The sequence below is a fragment of the Ambystoma mexicanum genome, chromosome 13 (genome assembly GCF_040938575.1).
Source record: "Ambystoma mexicanum isolate Mex_15411 chromosome 13, UKY_AmexF1_1, whole genome shotgun sequence".
Taxonomy (NCBI): Eukaryota; Metazoa; Chordata; class Amphibia; order Caudata; family Ambystomatidae; genus Ambystoma; species Ambystoma mexicanum.
Window position 1 is genome coordinate 818,171,206 of NC_090938.1, and position 18,217 is coordinate 818,189,422.

Genomic DNA, 18,217 nt, shown 5'->3' on the forward strand with positions numbered 1-18,217 from the left:
AGAGACACGCATGGGTACACAATCCTGCTCACTAGTGCCATCTGCAGAGAGAACAGGGAGACACATGAGCACACAATCCCGCTCCCTAGCGCCATCTTCAGCAAGAGAACTGTCATTACCCGGACACTGTTATTAGACGCACACCCAGCACACAATCCGTGCTCACCAGTGCCAGCTGCAGAGAGAACAGGGAGACACATGGGGACACAATCCCTGCTCACTAGCGCCATCTGCAGTAAGAGACTGCTATTACATAAACACACAGAACACAATCCTGGCTCAGCAGCACCATCTGCAGAAAGAAAAGGATGTCACATGAGCATCCAATCCCTACTTAAACGCACTGTTATCCGCATGAGAAATGTTAATGCATGAACACACAGCACACAATCAAAGCTCTCACGTGCCACTGGCAGTGAGAAGAGGGTGACACATTAGCACATAATCCCTGATCAACAGTGCCATCATCAGCAAAAGGCCTCTTAAGTGAACTCACAGCAACAATCCTGCCTCACTAGCTCCCCCTACAGGAAGGGATCATCTAACATAGGACTACACAGCCCTCACCTCTGCCTCACTAGCGCCCCCTATAGGAAGGGAACATCTAACATACGAATACAGGGCCCACAATCATGGCTCACTAGCGCCCCCTACAGTAAGGGATCATCTAACATAGGACTACACAGCCCTCACCTCTGCCTCACTAGCGCCCCCTATAGGAAGGGAACATCTAACATACGAATACAGGGCCCACAATCATGGCTCACTAGCGCCCCCTACAGTAAGGGAACATCTAACATATGACTACACGGCCCAGAGTCCCGGCTCACTAGCGCCCTATAACATAGGATTACATGGCCCACAATCCTGCCACATTAGCGTTATAAATGCCATATCATATCCCCCCTACAGGAAGGGAACATCTAACATACGAATACAGGGCCCACAATCATGGCTCACTAGCGCCCCCTACAGGAAGGGAACATCTAACATATGTCTACACAGCCCACAGTCCTGCCACACTAACTCCCCCTACAGGAAGGGAACATCCAACATATGGCTACACGGCCCACAATCCTGGCACACTAGCGCCCCCTATAGGAAGGGAACATCTAATATAGGACTACACAGCCCACAATCCTGCGTCACTAGCGCCCCTACAGGAAGGGAACATCTAACCTAGGACTACACAGCCCACAATCCTGGCTCACTAGCACCCCTACAGGAAGGGAACATCTATAATATGACTACAGGGCCCACAAGTCTGCCTCACTGGCACCCCCTACAGAAGGAAACATTTAACATATGACTACACAGCCCACAATCCTGGCTCACAAGCACCCCCTACAGGAAGGGAACATCTAACATAGGACTACAAAGTCTTGTAGCATTTGTCTAATATTTACCGGTAGGGAGGAATAATTTGCTGTGGACAGTGACTCAATATCTTTAGTAATGTTGACCCCCCAAATATTTTATCGCATTATCTGGCCAACTGTACTGAAAAAGACTTCTAGTGTATAGAGGGTCCTCCCAGCCAAGTTCAATGGATTTTTGAAGAAAGTTGGAAGTTCAATGGACTGGTTTACATGGAACCTGGGTATGAATTTAGGTGAAACACTAGGATGTGTTCCAAGTGCAGCCTTGTACTTGTGGATAACAAAGAAAGGGTCTTGTACTGATAATGCTTGTAGCTCACTAACCCATCTTATAGAGGTGATGGCTACTAGGAAAGCTGTCTTGTAGGTAGGGTGTTTGAGGCTGGCTTTGTGCATAGGCTCGAAGCGTGGACCCATGAGCTTTGAGAGTACAGAATTAAGATCCCAACCTGGTGGCGAGTTGGAAATTGAAAGGGTAAAGTCTCTTTACTCCCTCCATGAAAGTCTTGATAACAGGAACTTTCTACCAAGACACCTTGTTTTGTGAAGTAGTGTGCGCAGACAGAGCCGCTAAGTGAACTTTGATGGCGCTACATAATAGACCGGAGTCTAGTAGATAGAGCATGTAGTGAAGAATGTTTGTTGGGGAACATTCAATTGGATTTACAGCTTGTGTTCGGCATCATATCATAAATATTTTCCATTTGTTGAAGTAGCAGTGCCTGGGGTTAGGTTTGCGTGCCTCCTTTGAGGTAATTTTAAGTGTCCGTACTCTATGACTTCGGGAGCCAGGCTGCCCAGTTCATAGATTGAGGATTTGGGTGGAGAGTTGTTCCCTCGTGCTGTGATAGTTTGTTGTAGGGGCATGGGAGTTTGACTGGTTTGCACATCGCCAGTTTGAGCAGATGTGGAAACCATGGTTGTTCTTGCCCACAAAGGAGCCATCAGGATTAGTGTTGCTTGTTCCTGGTGAATCTTGTGCACGATCCTGCTGAGGAGAGTTGTTGGGGGTGACGGGGGGGGGGGCTGAGGGACAAGCATAAGCACATTTCCCTGACCAGTTCATCCATAGGGCGTTCCCCTTGGATTGTGGTTGAGGGAGCCTGGATGCGAAGTCGAGGCATTGTGCGTTTTGTGGCGAGCAAGTCTAAAGGAGGATAACCCCACAGGAAGATCATTATTTTTTATTTTTTATTTGGTTGGTTGATAAAATCAACCTTTCTAATATATACAAATCGTTAATTTAGAAGTTTTAACAGTTTCACAGTTTGCAATTTTGCTAACACTTTACAATGATATTAATCCCATTGCATTCATAATACAAAAAAATTGGTAAAAGATTTAACTTCATACAAACAACTTTTAGATCTCTCACAGTTCATGATAGTATTCGTCAGAGTAATTAGCGCTAGAACTCTTAATCTAGCTAGTTTGATGATTTGGGAAGTATGAGATCCAAGTACTGAATTATCGCAATGCGAACAGCTAGTCTTGTGTTTGTAAAAAGCCAAAACCATATTTCACTTGTCTCCATTTGAAGATGTTTAACAGTAAAATTCTTGAATAGCATATTTCTCTCATCCTTTAGTTCCGGACACATTACAATACAGTGTTGCAGTGTTTCACGCTCGGTTACATTTTTGCAGAATCGACAATAATTTTGTTCAATTGGTATTAATTTTCTTCTCACCAGCACATCCCTAGCGGGCCAGAAATTCAGCTTAAATCGCAGAAATTGTGTTTGTATGTATGGGGACGGACACTTAATAAGATAGTCAGACATGACAGGAAATATTTTATTGCCAAACAATAACGTATTAAAATCTTTGTAGGTCATACAACGATTTTGGTTCATGATCCATAGATTTTAAGCTTAGCCCGCTCAGGATTTTGTAGTAATTGATCTAGATCATCCGCTAAAGCATTTGCAGCACATTCAAGCCATGTTTCAGGAAACATGTGTTTTTCAGGTAATAAAGATTTTGTTTAGAATTTCTCTGCTGAATTGTCACTCGTGCTCCTGTGGTTTCTGCTTCGACTGTCTGCTAGAGCATCGAGTTCCCCCGAACGTGTTGCGAGACTAGGAACATATTTCCGCTTGAGTGCCCACTTCATCATTTTATGGGACAGCCTGGACAGACTTGGATAGTGTGTGCCTCCCAGCTCATTTATGTAAAACATGGCAGTGATGTGGCTGTGAGGATTTGCACCGTCTGACCTGCTAGATGCAGTTGAAAAGCTTGTAGGGATTGGAGTACTGCTAGTACGGCTTCCCATACTGACAGTGAGGTGTCTGTTGTAAGTATTGCTTGAATTGGTGGCTTGTGAAAGGGTTTTCCTTTTAACACATTTTCCTTGGACCATCAGCGAAGTGCTTATGCCAGGGTTAGTGAAACAACCACTAGATCGTCCCACTTACCGCTTGCCTGAGACCATTGTTTCGCTAACGGCTCCTGCATTGAGCGCATGCGCAGCTGTGCACGTGGAACTAGATAAATGCATGAAGCCATCATCCTGAGCAGGTGCGTTGCCTTGCGTACGGTTATTTGGTGACCAGCGAGATATTGCAGAATTTGCAGCAGCATGTTTTGAAATCTTTCGTTTGAGGGGAAGACTAGCCCCTCTTGTGTCTTCATGATAGCTCCCAGGAACTGCTTAGTTTGACTGGGAACAAGACTCGATTTGTTCTCGTTGATTGAGAACCCCAATTGGAACAGAAGGTTGATTTTCTCTGGGTATTGTGCTTGCAATTTTGAGGGTATTCCCCTGTTATTAGCCAGTCGTGCAGATAAGGGTACACTGGGATTGATTCTCTGCGCGAGTGTACCGCCAGTACCTTGGTGAATACTGTAAAGACTGGAAGGGGAGTTATCTGTACTCCTGCTCTCTATATGGAAGAGTAGAAGCACAGAGCACCCCAGTGAAGATTCTCTATAGGGCAGAGAAGGACGAGCAATAAAGGCCTAGCTTCTCAGGAGGTAACGCGGGCTGGTTCTTAAGTACAGTGTAGTCCCCAAGCCCCCACAAAGGAATGTCCACACACGATGTTATGTGATAACACAGTTCTTTATGTAAATAAGGTTCAAGATATATACACAATCAATAACACACGTGGTTTGGCAAAACTAATATGGCAAATCTATACAATGTCTATGCGGTACCACACTTAACTCTTGACTCCTTAAAAATGCACCAACTGCTGACAGTTCTAATGGAACACAAATCAAACAGTAATGGGTATCAGCATCAGACATAGGAAGGAAGACAAGTTAGATTAAACAATGGCTGAATAGTACTTTAGCTACCAAGACACAGTTCTGTGTGAGGATCCCCCACTATGGCAACCTGCAAATAAAGTGTATAAACAAAACCAGTTCATTATTGTTTAGTCTCGTTTCCTGTTAAAAATGTTCTACTACCCCAATGTACCTGAGTTTAGCAGAGTTTCTTCGACGGTTCATCGACGGATCGCTCGTGGGTGAATTCCCTTTAGACCAGGAGTCACAGTGCATTGCTAGTCCTCCAACAATGTGAACCTTGGCATTGAGAGTCCCCGATGAAAAGAGTTTGTTGCCGCAAAGATGACTCAATGAAGAACGTAGGCCTGGCAGCGGGCGTCAGGTGTCGGCGATCGGCACTCGATTTTGGCTTCCTTTCAGATCTTCGTCGGCGTCTTTGTGGACTTTGGTTGGTGGGAAACCCACCGACGGATTCTCCTTGGTCGTCGACGACCTCGACTTTCTCTGGCAGGAAAAAGCGTTCAACGGTGATGGCAAGGCAGCCCTCCATTTATGATATGATAATGGCATTTATAACGCGCCTATACACAAGTGTTTCAAGGCACGATGAGGCAAGGGAGGGGGAACAGAGGGAAGACAGAGACAGCGATCTTACTAGGCCAGGTGACATTGAGATCGCACAAGTGCACAGGAGGGGGGAAGGGGAGAAGTGCAGGGGGAAAGTGGGAGGGGGCAGTGCAGAACATAAGATAACCGTGATAAAAAATAAAGGTAAATAAATAAAGACAATAAAAAAGAAGTACAGCCAGCTCGTGGCAAGGGTAAGGGCAGACATCAGGTGTCAAGTGCTGGTAAGGGGCTGTAGGGATACAGAAACAGTCCCCAAGCGCAAGGGTAAGGGCAGACATCAGGTGTCAAGTGCTGGTAAGGGGCTGTAGGGATACAGAAACAGTCCCCAAGCGCAAGGGTAAGGGCAGACATCAGGTGTCAAGTGCTGGTAAGGGGCTGTAGGGATACAGAAACAGTCCCCAAGTGCAAGGGTTGTCAGGGGGGCAGTGCAGATGTGCAACTGGCAGGGAGGGGACCTGGGCCCAAGATCAGAGTGTAGCCAGGTAAACCAGTGCAGTTTCAGTTTCAACCAGGAGACCAGCAGGGGAGCAGAGGAGAGAAAGCAGAAGCAAAGAGGAAGGTCTTGAGGTGCTTTTGGAACCAGAGATGGTTCTCAAGTTTCAGAGAGGCAGGGAGGCTGTTCAAGAGGGAGGCCTAAGCAAAAGAAACATCTACCACCAACTCGTTTCTTGGAGAAGCGAGTGACCCTGAGGGGGTTGGTGGCGGATGAGTGAAGTGCTCGAGAAGGAAGATGTTTAGGAAGAGAGGGTTGAAGATATTGAGGGCCCCAGGCCCAGAAGGCCTTATGGACAATGCAGAGGGTTTTGAACGTAATCCTCGCCGCCACTGGGAGCCATTGCAGAGATTTCAGTCCTGGAAAGATACGATCCCTGGGCTTGAGGCCAAGGACAAGTCTTGAAGCCCTGTTTTGGATGAGTTGCGGAGAGTAGAGGCAGGCAGATTTTGAAAGAGGCGGTTGCAGTAGTCCAGCCTAGAGAGAACCAGAGCTCTGGAGAAGTGGGCTTCTGGGGAAAGAGAGGAAAGGAAGAATACCTCTGAGGAGGTGCAGCTGGTAGTGTGACTTCTTGGAGATGTCGGAGATGTGAGGAGAGAAGGAGAGTGTGGAGTCGAAGATGACCCTGAGGATTTTAGCCTCACAGCTGGGAGCAGGAAGAGGGCCAAGAGAAGCCGGGCAGAGAGCTGCAGGGAAGGAGGGAGTGGGTGTGCCAATGAGGAGAATCTCGGTCTTACTGGCATTAAGGCAGATATCATTGGTGGCACACCACTCCTGAATAGCAGACAGTCAGAGATGAGAGAAGGAGAAGAGGTGGCAGAAGGGAGCCTGAAAATGAGTTGAGTGTCATCCTCATAGCACTGAATGTTGGGGCAGAGCGCGCCAATGCGGTGGGCAGGACATGTCAGTTATTGGTTGAACAGCAAGGGAGAGAGATTAGACCCCTGGGGAACACCACAGGTAAAGCTAGGAGATAGAAATGGAGGAAAGGAAGGACCCAATTTGGACCTGGGAGCGTCGAGTGGAGAGGAAAGAAGTCAGCCAAGCCAGGGTCTGATCAGTGATACCCAGGTTATCACAGAGACGGTTGAGCAGGATGGCATGGTTGCCCATGTCAAAGGCAGAAGAGAGATCAAGTAAGATGACGACACAGGGGGTGTTGGAATCAAGGTAGGAGAGCAGGTCTTCACGGATGTTCAGGAGAGCAGTTTCCGTGCTTCTGGCAGCTCTGAAGCCAGACTGATGGTCATGGAGACAACCAACAGATTCAGTGTGATGATTAAGCTGGGAGATGGCCAGCTTTTCCATGAGTTTGCCCAGGAAAGGAGTGTTGGAGATTGGGCGATGGTTGGCTGGGCGGGAAGGGGCGGCAGAGGGTTTCTTAAGGAGAGGGTGCAGAAGGGAGTGCTTCAGGGGGTAAGGGAAGACTCCAGTGGTGAAGGAGTGGGTCCGGAAGTCAGCCAGAGCAGGAGCCAGAGTGTCAATATGATCCTTCATGGTTTTAGAGGAACAGGGGTGAACCTGTTTTGACGAGTCTTTCATAGATCAGACTTGTCTGGAAACCTTGTCGGTGGAGAACAGGGCAGAGGCAGAGAAGGAGGGAGGAGAGGTGGCCGAAGAAGGACCAGAGGAAGAGCAGGGAGTAGAGGGAGAGGAAGAGAGAGAGAGGGCAGGATGTCCTGAGTTTTAGCGATGAAATGAAAAGTCAGGGCTGTGCAGAGGGCTTTGGAGGGGACAGGAGAGGTAGATACTGCAGCAGGATTGGCCAGCTCCTTGCAGATTTTAAGGAGTTTGGCTGAGTTGTTAGATACCACAGAGATGCAGTCTTGGATGTGGGCTCTCTTCTTGGTACGGACAGAGAGCTTTGGCGAAAGGTGGAGCGGTGTGGCTCTGGTCGTCGAGCAGCACAGCGTCAAGATGTCCCCGCTTCTGGTTCTGACTCAACGGGCTTCCAGCAGTCACGGAAATTCTCCGAACCCCGGTCAATGGCAATGGACTTCGATGGCCTCAATATCCGGGTGCTTCACTTCGAGATTCCTCAACGGACCCCGTTTCCAGTCGACAGCCTTTCGGGACCGGCTTCCAGGGTGCCTCAGTGAAGATAAGCTTTTGCACGATGTTGCCGCGTAGCTCGGGGAAGAGGTCTCCTAGCCAGGTCCTCTCTCAGATCAGTCCTCGACAGATTCAACAGCTTTCGGATCGGGTTGAGGGAAAACATCAGTAACCCTTCTTCTTCCAGCTGGGCTTCAAGAATAAGCAGCTTCAAGTTTCAACTTCAGCTTCTGAACAATTCTGGTAGCTGAGAGGTCCCCAGATACACAGTTCTGTCTCTCATTCATACTGCTGAGCCAAGCTCGGGCAACCAATCAGTCAGAAGGGCATTCATACAGGCAGGCAGCCAATCAGGCTCTCAGTGCATTCAGGCCATTCACTTCCACCCAGACACCCATAACAAGGAATGTGGATTGGGGCAAGCACCCAGCCTTCAGCATGCCACACTGCATTCATGTCAGTTTCGAGCAAGGCCGTCTCATTCATTGTGTCATCCACACAGAAACCAGACACCCATAACATGAAGTGCATATTGGACACTCCATTCACCCAGGTCACACCCCGAAGGTGTACCCACAACATACAGTCACTGGGAAGGCTCCAGCCAGTCTAGGCTGGACTTCCCCACAATACCATATATGGTTCTTCCACACAACAGCCAGTCAGGAGAAGGGACAGTCAGGGCTTCCCAGGACTTTGGGAAAACAAGGCAACAGGCAATGGAAAGCAAGAGGCCACAGGGGCCATCTTGTCTCCTATCAGGAATCCACCGATTCCTATGGTAGGGCCTGGGTATCCCAAAATGGAGGATACTCAGAGCACCTGTCAAATTCAGCATGGAGCTGCCACCAGCCCATACCCTGCCCGGTGGGCCACACACATGTGCCCAAAATGATACACTAGGGGTACAGGGCTGTACCCCCACCCATGTTCAACACAACCAAAAAGAGAAAGAGCTGAACTGCCAGGGGTCCCACTGGACTCCTGTGCAGAAAAGAACACAGAACACACATGATAAGGGAGTACAGGACAAGGGTTCCACGTGTTAAAAAACCCCTGCAAAAATATTGCCATACACAAATATAGCCTATGGCCATTCCCGACGACCATATATACGGCGATATTTTTGGTGGGGATAATATTACCTGATATCAGGACAAGGACATGGAGGCCCTGTCCCTCCAATGCATTCCAGCATCACAAATACCCTCGCAGATGAGTCATTGCCAAAGGGGAGCACCATGAACTGGAAGTCTTCTCCTGCTATTTGGAAGCGAAGGAATTTTCTGTGCGCTGGGAACATTGAAATATGTAAGTATGCATCTTTCATATCCAATGTTGCCCTGTAGTCCCCTTGTTTCAATAGGGGGATTGCCTCCTCCAGGTGAGGGCTGCAGTGGTTGTATTCGGTAGGTGCTGGTGTGTGCCACCAGGTGAGCGCTGCAGTGGTTGCCTTCTCAAGGGGATGGTGCGTGCCTCCTGGTGAGGCTGCAGTAGTTGCCTTCTAAAGGGGATGGTGTGTGTCTCCAGATGAGCGTCGCAGTGGTTGACTTCTAAAGGGGATGGGGTGTGTCTCCAGATGAGCGTCGCAGTGGTTGCCTTCTAAAGGGGATGGTGTGTGTCTCCAGGTGTGCGCTGCAGTGGTTGCCTTTTAAAGGGGATGGTGTGTGCCTCCAGGTGAGCGCTGCAGTGGTTGCCTTCTAAAGGGGATGGTGTGTGTCTCCAGATGAGCATCGCAGTGGTTGCCTTCTAAAGGGGACGGTGTGTGCCTCCAGGAGAGCGCTGCAGTGGGTGCCTTCTAAAGGGGAAGGTGTGTGCCTCCAGGTGAGCGCTGCAGTGGTTGCCTTCTAAAGGGGAAGGTGTGTGCCTCCAGGTGAGCACTGCAGAGGGTGCCTTCTAAAGGAGATGGTGTGTGCCTCCAGATGAGCGTCACAGTGGTTGCCTTCTAAAGGAGATGGTGTGTGCCTCCAGGTGAGCGCTGCAGTGGTGGCCTTTTAAAAGGGGATGATGTGTGCCTCCAGGTGAGTGCTGCAGTGGTTGCCTTCTAAAGGGGACGCTGTGTGCCTCCAGGTGAGGCCTGCAGTGGTTGCCTTCGCTAGGTGATGGTGTGTGCATCCAGGTGAGGGCTGCAGTGGTTGCCTTCTGAAGGTGTTTGTATGCCTCCACAGTTGGGCTACATACAGTAGTTGCCTTCTTAAGATGATGGTGTGTGCTTCCAGTGGGCGCTGCAGAAGTTGCCTTCTGAAGGTGATGGGGTGTGCCTCCAGGTGAGGGCTGCAGTGGTTGCCTTCTAAAGGGGATGGTGTGTGCCTCCAGGTGAGGCCTGCAGTGGTTGCCTTCGCTAGGTGATGGTGTGGGCATCCAGGTGAGGGCTGCAGTGGTTGCCTTCTGAAGGTGTTTGTATGCCTCCACAGGAGGGCTACAGTAGTTGCCTTCTTAAGATGATGGTGTGTGCTTCCAGTGGGCGCTGCAGAAGTTGCCTTCTGAAGGTGATGGGGTGTGCCTCCAGGTGAGGGCTGCAGTGGTTGCCTTCTAAAGGGCATGGTGTGTGCCTCCAGGTGAGGGCTGCAGTGGTTGCCTTCTAAAGGGGATGGTGTGTGCCTCCAGGTGAGGGCTGCAGAGCCTTTCTCCTCCGTGTTTTGGAATGCCTTGATCCAGCAGTAGCATAGTGGTGGCCTCCTCCGGGTGAGGAATACCTGGATTCAGTGGTAGTGGAGTGGTTTCCTCCTCAGAGGAATGGCATGGCTTCATTCAGGAGTAGTGGAGTGGTGGTCTCCTCCGGGTGAGGAATGCCTTCATCCAGCAGTAGTGGAGTGGTTATCTCCTCAGAGGAATGGCATGGCTTCATCCAGGAGTAGTGGAGTGGTGGTCTCCTCAGAGGAATGGCATGGCTTCATCCAGTAGTAGTGGAGTGGTTGACACCTTAGGGTATTTGAATGGCTTCATCCAGCAATAGTGGAGTGGTTGTCACTTTAGGGTGATGGAATGGCTTCATCCAGCAGTAGTGGAGTGGCTGTCTCCTCCGAGTGAGTAATTCCTTCATCCAGCAGTAGTGGAGTGCTTGTCACCTTAGGGTGATGGAATGGCTTCATCCAGCAGTAGTGGAGTGGTGGTCTCCTCAGAGGAATGGCATGGCTTCATTCAGCAGTAGTGGAGTGGTTGTCTCCTCCGGGTGATGGCATGGCTTCATCCAGCAGTAGTGGAGTGGTTGTTTCCTCAGAGTGAGGAATGCCTTCATCCAGCAATAGTGGGTGGGGTGGGTCTCCTTGTGGTGATCTGGAGCATTCCTCCCGTGGGGGTGATGTAGTCACATGTCCCACCCGCCCCCTATATTTATAAAAGGCAGTTTAGGTTTTAGAGCCTCTGGGAGATCAGATAATTATTATTATTATTATTTATTAATGTGATACAGTTTTAAACAAATGTAAAAAACTTTACACATATTTACATCAAACAACTGAAATTCGATTAATAAAAATAAAATTCCAAACCTTGATAAAATCCTTAATACAGTTAATAGATAATTGATACTATATAAGAGTTCAGAACAGAGCATAGTTATTGTATGTATATACGTAAAAGGAGAGAGAAACACCCTCTTCATATTCATATTAAAATTAAACATTTCATACTTGCACAGCAAGAAAACCACTACATACCAGGAAGAAGCCCCCTCGAGTTTGAATTCATGAGAGCAGCGGCCTCACGCCACGCCTGATGGAGTGCAAGATGCAGTTTAGAATTGTAGGTATTAACACACTGCTTCCAGAAATCTGCCTGATCCATATAATCTATATTATGAACAAACTCACTGAGATACTTTATATACTTCGTTCTCATCCTACAGCATCTCGTCAGCACATGGCGAGCCGTCTCCGGCTCGGTAGGGAGATCACAAATCCTACAGTATCTTTCTGCTAAACTCAGACCCAATTCTGGGCCCAGAGTAGTCAGAACCGGTAAGTGGTTGAGGCGCATTAATAGAATAAACCGCCTCAGATGTTCTGATGGGCATACATTTAAATAGGGTTGTGCCTTCCCATAGGTATATAGTACAAATAGGATGAAACTATAGCTTTTCAGGCTACTAAGATGGTTAAAATTATTCTGCCAGTCCCACAAATTGAGGCGATTGCGCATGCTAGTAATCAGGACATCATTTTCCCTGGCCCATTCCGCTGACCAGCTGATTTCTTCAGTCAGAGACCGAATCTGGCTTTCTAATTTAGCCTGTCTACCCGCCACGCAATCTTCCTTAATAGTCAAAAGTAGCCTATTTGTTGGTTTATTATTGAGCCTGATATAGAATTCCATCCTCTTCCTTAAGACCGTAGAGCTCTAATAGAGAAGATTCCTAGCTCGAGTCTAATGATCGCCATGGGGATACACTGGGGAAAGCCAAGAATTTTTCTCCAAAACTTACCCTCTACCAGTTGTAGCCATCCTAAATTCATCTTTATTAAAGGTTCTAAACCATACGTCACCATGGGGGCCAGGAATTGAATATACAGCTGACGTGCTGCCCAAATTGAAAATCCACACTGATCTCGTGTGCACTTATAAATTAAGGCTGTGAGTTGAGCTGCTTTTGTTCTACGCTCTTGAATGCAAGTGAAATAATTTCCTTTACTGTCAAATTCTACCCGCAGATATCTGTACATATGAGTGTATTCAATTTCGATCAAGCCCATCGTCATTCTCAGTCTAGTCACTCTACCAGCAGTATATAGCAATAGCTTAGTTTTACTATTATTAATAACTAATTCATTGTTTTCTGCATATCGCCATAGCTGATTGGCTGATCTCAGGATACCACTGAAAGTGTGATCCATGATCACCAAATCGTCCGCATAAGCCAGGAGTGGGCAGTGGCAGGAGCCTATTTTAGGGGGACAGTTATTAATCCCTGAGAGGCATTTGGGTACATCTGAAACAAACAAATTATATAGGGTAGGAGCTGTCACACATCCTTGCTTTACCCCTCGACTCTGGGGAATGGGTTTGATCACTGAACCCAAATTATCCAACCTAACTTGAACAGTGTTATTAGAATGTAGGAGCTCCAGATAATACAATAAAGATTCGGGACAGCCCAAATTCCTCAATTTGTTCCATAGGAGGGAGCGGTTAACCGAATCAAAGGCCGCCTTGAAATCTACATATAGAGCGTATAGTGGAGGGTTAGAACGGCCCAATGCCTTATTTCTCAGAGTATTCATAACAAATGTATTGTTTGAAGTAGAATAGCCTGCTCTAAAACCGCTTTGAAATTGATCTAATATACCAGCGTTCTCTACCCATATTAGCAATTCTTTCAAAATAAGGGCTGCAAACAATTTCCCAGAACAATCCAGCATAGATAAGAGCCGGTAGTTCGTAGGATCGGACCTGCTGCCTTTTTTGATAACGGGTATGATGATGGCTGCCTGCCAAGATGTCGGTATACTACCCTCATATAATACCTTATCAAACAATATTTTCAAAAGGTTTGCCCAGAAAGGGGGGTTGTTTCTCAGCACCATATTAGAGAGGCCATTTGGCCCTGGAGCTCGTGAAGTATTTAATGACTTGATTCTATTTTGCAGATCCTCCACAGAAACAGAGAATGGGGGAATATGGGGTTTGCTAGCAGTAGGAATAAAAATCTTATAGCTGCTCCCCACATTTCTCATTCCCAGAAAGGAGATCCATTCATCACACCCTATAGGATTAACCATGCTGGATATAGTTTTCCCTTTCGCTTTCCCTAGTATAGACCAGATTTTACGAGTGTTCTTGCCACATAATGTTCTAACTGTATGTTGCCATCTCTCCACTTTCCTGATATTTTTATGTATTTTTAGCCATACTTGGTAAGCAACCTTCAGCTTTCTTGTTTTGAGAGCTATAACCTTTTTGGGGTCAGGGCCATTTCTGATATGCCTCATGTCTCCTCTAAGCTTGCGCTTCCTATCGCTAATTGCACGGTCATATTTTAACTCGTTTGAGGCCTTACCCACCATCAGCCCCCCCATTTTACAAGAGCCGTGTAAGCCAGAGAATTTGCTAATCCAGCTTTCTATTTGCTCGGGTGACATTTGCATAAACATATTTGATTGTTCAGTCCCCCACTCACCAGACGCCCTTGTGGCCTTTAGAATATTATTCGCTGACCAAGAAATATGATTTAGGAAGTGGTTGATTACGAGATCTCCCAGATTTGCTGTTTCTACATTAAGGTGGCTGTATCCCAGAGATAATATCAAGGGGTCGTGGTCACTCCATTTATATTCCTTCACCCTCATATCTTTAACGATTGATGCAATCTCCACACTAGTGTAGATATAATCGAGGGTACTCTCGTTACTCCCATTCTTCCGGGTAAATTTACCGGGACTATCGTTTCTAGTTCGACCATTAATTATTTCAAGGTCCCAGCATTCAAAGAAATCCCTCCAGCACATCCCCTCATTATCAGTAAAAGCCTGATTCCAAAAACTATTATTCGCTAAGTACTGATTATTGCTTATACCACCACCACTATTGATTCTACAATTTAGATCCCCGGCCACAATAACAAAATATCTGTCATTGGTTAATTTCCAATTGCTTAAAAGATTGTGCAGAGTATCTTGTATGCACTCTCTATACTTCACACCCGGGGGATTATATACATTTATTAACAATATTTCTTCCCATCTTGCTTTTATTCTGAGGGTCAGGGCAGCAGCACACAAATAGTTACTGTCCACTGGGATCATTCTGCTTTTAATCTTATTAGATATCCCTATAGCTACGCCCCCATAAGGTCGTCCGCGTAAGCCTTTCTTAGCAAGGGTGGGGTATGTAGCGTAACCATCAATGGCTGTCTGCTGCAGCAGCCAAGTTTCTTGTAATAAAATGATGGGATATTTGTTTATCAATAGTAGGGAACCCTTATTAGTAAGAAAATGCTGATGACCATGTGTATTCCAACTTAGCAGGGTATCATCTCATGTTTGTTGTAGAACTAAAGGCAGCGAATCTGCCAACCATGTCAAAGTGTTTTGGATATCTGACACCTGTACTTTCTTTCCCGTTATTTGGGTGGGTATACCACTCTTGTTTTGGGGCTGCCATTGACACAGCGCTTGGAAGGGAGGGATCTTCCTTCCCTTTACAGGCGTCTACTTCCATCCCCACTTGTAAAAGACATTGTTTATGAGATCGAATCAATTGGGCTGATGCCAGGACACAGCAATGGAGGGCTGTCACATTGGGGTTACATACAGTAAGTGGTTCCACAAAGGAGAAGTCTTCCGAGCGGATAAACCGCAATTATGGAATCAGATGCAATTTATTCAGGACTTCCGTTCTTGTCAACCACTTATCCCTCTTCTTTTGATTTAAGTTTTTAATAATGCATATTTTACTTGCATTAGGATCGTCTATTTCTGTTGCTTCCATTGGGTTGTGTGGCCCCTTGGCATCCACATTATCATCCCCACATTGATTCGAACATTTCGTGTCCTCTTCAGCTAAGCTGGTAGAGATGTCAGAATCCGGATCCTCAAGGATCGTGCTGGTAACTTCCTGTGTTAAGTCCGGGATAATCCAGCTTGTTAAGGTCCCTAATCCTTTCTTAGCACATTTCCTAGTTTTCCGCCTCCTGCGTTTTGATTTTTTAGCACGGGTTGCTGGAACATTAGTAGCAGGTAAGGGGGAAGCTATTTCGACTACCAAGTTTTTAGAGGCTAGACGTCTTTGTTGCCGTTGCTGCTTTTTTGTCAGGGGTGCTTCCAAGCCATACTCTACAGGCTTGTCTGATTTGTCGGGTGCCATCAGTGCAACCGGTCCCCCAGCTCCATTTGGGGGCTGCTGATTTGATAGATCTTCCCCCATAGATGTAACAGAATTAGGAAGCCCCAACTGTATTATCGAATTGGTGTGGATCCTCCCGCATAGTTTTAACAGAATTTTCACGGCAAATTAGAGAGATGCCACTGAGGCTTGCAATTCTACAATGGCTATGTTATTGCAGTCCTCAATGTTTCTGCTATCTCCCCTATCCATGCACTCCGGGTCTTCAGATCCAATATATAGGTTTGGAGAAGTTGATAACCGCTCAACTGTTGGGACCACCGGGGAAATAGAGGTAGGGTGCATAGAGTGGGTACCCGATAAGTTAGAAGTTGAGTTGCCTGGTTGTCTTGGGCTAACAGATCCCCTAAGACTTTGCTGCTCCCCCTGAGCTGCATTTAGAACCTGGGCCTCAACCACAAGTGGACAATCGTTTAATGCAGTGGAGGGTTTGTTTAGAGAGGCCATCGATTTTTGAATTGATAGACATAGGTCTAAAAGAGAGTTATTATCAATGTCATTATAATTAGTATTATCCAGGGTAATACTATTATTATGTTGGAATGGGGGTGGAAAATTACAATCTTCAGCTACTGACTTATCCGAAGTGGTGGTTTCCTTTATGTTGTTTTTCCCAAACACAGCTGGGATAGTCCCTTTAATCAATCTACCCACCTCCTCCCTAGTGTTGATATGCTTTTTTACTTTCTGCGGTGGATTATCCCTGGGCCCTTCTTGGCCTTTACTCAAGTTATATCGGGTTTTGTTCTGCCTTGTTTTGGCCATGAGGTCAAGCAGACCTTGGCCTCCCTTCTTCTTAGGTGGATGTAGCGATGGAATAAATAAGCACAAACGTGCTAGTATGGTCTCACTTGAATTATACCGGCTTCCACGGTATGTAAGATCAGAGGTGCACCAAGGCACAATGTAGTTGTAGGTATGCGAGATAAATAACTCACCGCCTCGAATTTCAAGTTGGCGATATCACCTCAGCGCCAAACAATCGCAAAACAGTCGGCGCCCTTCACCCCTGTCGGGCTTAACGCCGCAAGGGTGGTAGCCTGGTCTTTTTACTGCTCCCGAGGTCACGTGGTCTGGGCACGTGTGGTGCGTGGCCCCGCCTCCTCCAGGAAGCGTGCAGCAGGGATAGTAGCGGCAAGAGTCGAGGAGCAACTCGCAGTGCCCGCTCTTTGATTGTAGGCTCCAGTCAATGTAAAATCACCAGTTCTTTGTAAAAAACAAATGATCTGCTGACCTGCACCCCCACTTCCTTGCAAACCACAAACTAGTCCCCCCAAGACCCAAGTTCCTATAGTCAAAGATTCTGAGCCTGCCAGGTCTAGAGGCTTGAACTCTGACCCTGTGCATGGGTGCACCTACACAAGCACACTCCTTAATGTATCCACCTGCTCACCCGCGTATCATAATGCAGCGCTATGGTGTGCGGTCACCAGGCCGCCATCTTACCTTACTGTGCAGGTACCGGTGATCGTACTCCTGAAGGGGCGTCCCATCCAGGAGGATCCTGCCAGCCTGCGGCTCATAGAAGCGCTCCAGGAGAGCCACACAGGATGATTTACCAGCCGAGGAATGGCCTATGAGGGCTGTTACCATACCCGGTCTCAGCTCAAATGAGACAGCCTATGGAGAAAAAGAGAGACTGGTGATTAGTAGAGATGAGAGAGTCTCATGGATACTTTACTATATCCATGTTATTTCTCTCTGGTGAGGTGTAAAGTGCTGCCGCCCTAGTGGGGGAATAAGAATCTGCAGTCATTTACGGCACGGCCCTAGCCATGGATGAACCTTCCAGCACCACCTAGTGTTTATCTGCAGAAATGTGAAGAACACAGAGGACTTCCAATGAAGAATTGTATTAGCATAATGCCCCGCTGCAGCCTAAGCACACACAATCTGACCTCTAGGTAAACGGGCAAATGAGAAGCTTGAAGACCTGAAGCCATCCAGAGCCCCCTAGGAAGGGGAACGCCTTCTCGTACCTTCAGCACTGGAATGTTCGGCTGGCTGGGGTAGGAGAAAGCCACGTTCTCAAAGGTGATGTGACCATGCAGGGTTTTTGGTGCCAGCGTGCCAGGAGGCGAGATCTGTGGAGTGCGGTTCATGTACTCGAAGATCTTCTCAGAGGCTCCGACAGCTCCTTTCACATCGGGGTACATCCTGAGGAGCACCTGATCCAGGGGAGACAGTGATTAAGAGAGCAGCACACTCAGACACAATAAGCCTGTCAGCAGGCATAGGGCAGCAAGATACCCAGCGTACGTGTAGGCACATAGGATAGCTGATCCTCAGGGGCACAGGAGGCATGTTCTGATGCCAATCCCCGAGGGGCAGTGGAGCATGGGACGAAACATACCCCTGATGGGCACTGGAGGCAGGTGGTCATATGTCGTATGGTGAAGCTTGCTCCCAATGGAAAACACTTCACCTGCTCAACTCACCAGAAGAAAGCAAGGGTGACAGAGGAGGAAGATGTACAAGGAGAGTAGCGAGGGTAGAATTACATTCAGAGACAGGGAGAGGAATATCAGGACATGAGAGGATGAAGACAGAGCCTGGTAGAGTGTTACATTCAGAGACAGGGAGAG

General features: G+C 47.4%; 1 protein-coding gene across 5 annotated transcripts in view; it reads right to left on the reverse strand.

Moving 5' to 3' along the window:
* The window catches only part of LOC138522061 (antigen peptide transporter 1-like), a 151,711-nt gene that overhangs the window by 41,695 nt on the left and 91,799 nt on the right, over nucleotides 1-18,217 (reverse strand). For all 5 annotated transcript variants that reach the window (XM_069635301.1, XM_069635298.1, XM_069635302.1 and 2 more), the window contains 2 exons: nucleotides 17,612-17,800; nucleotides 17,079-17,252 (listed from right to left, as the gene is read on the reverse strand). In XM_069635301.1, the coding sequence (XP_069491402.1) occupies nucleotides 17,079-17,252; nucleotides 17,612-17,800 (363 nt within the window). The remainder of the gene's footprint in view (nucleotides 1-17,078; nucleotides 17,253-17,611; nucleotides 17,801-18,217) is intronic.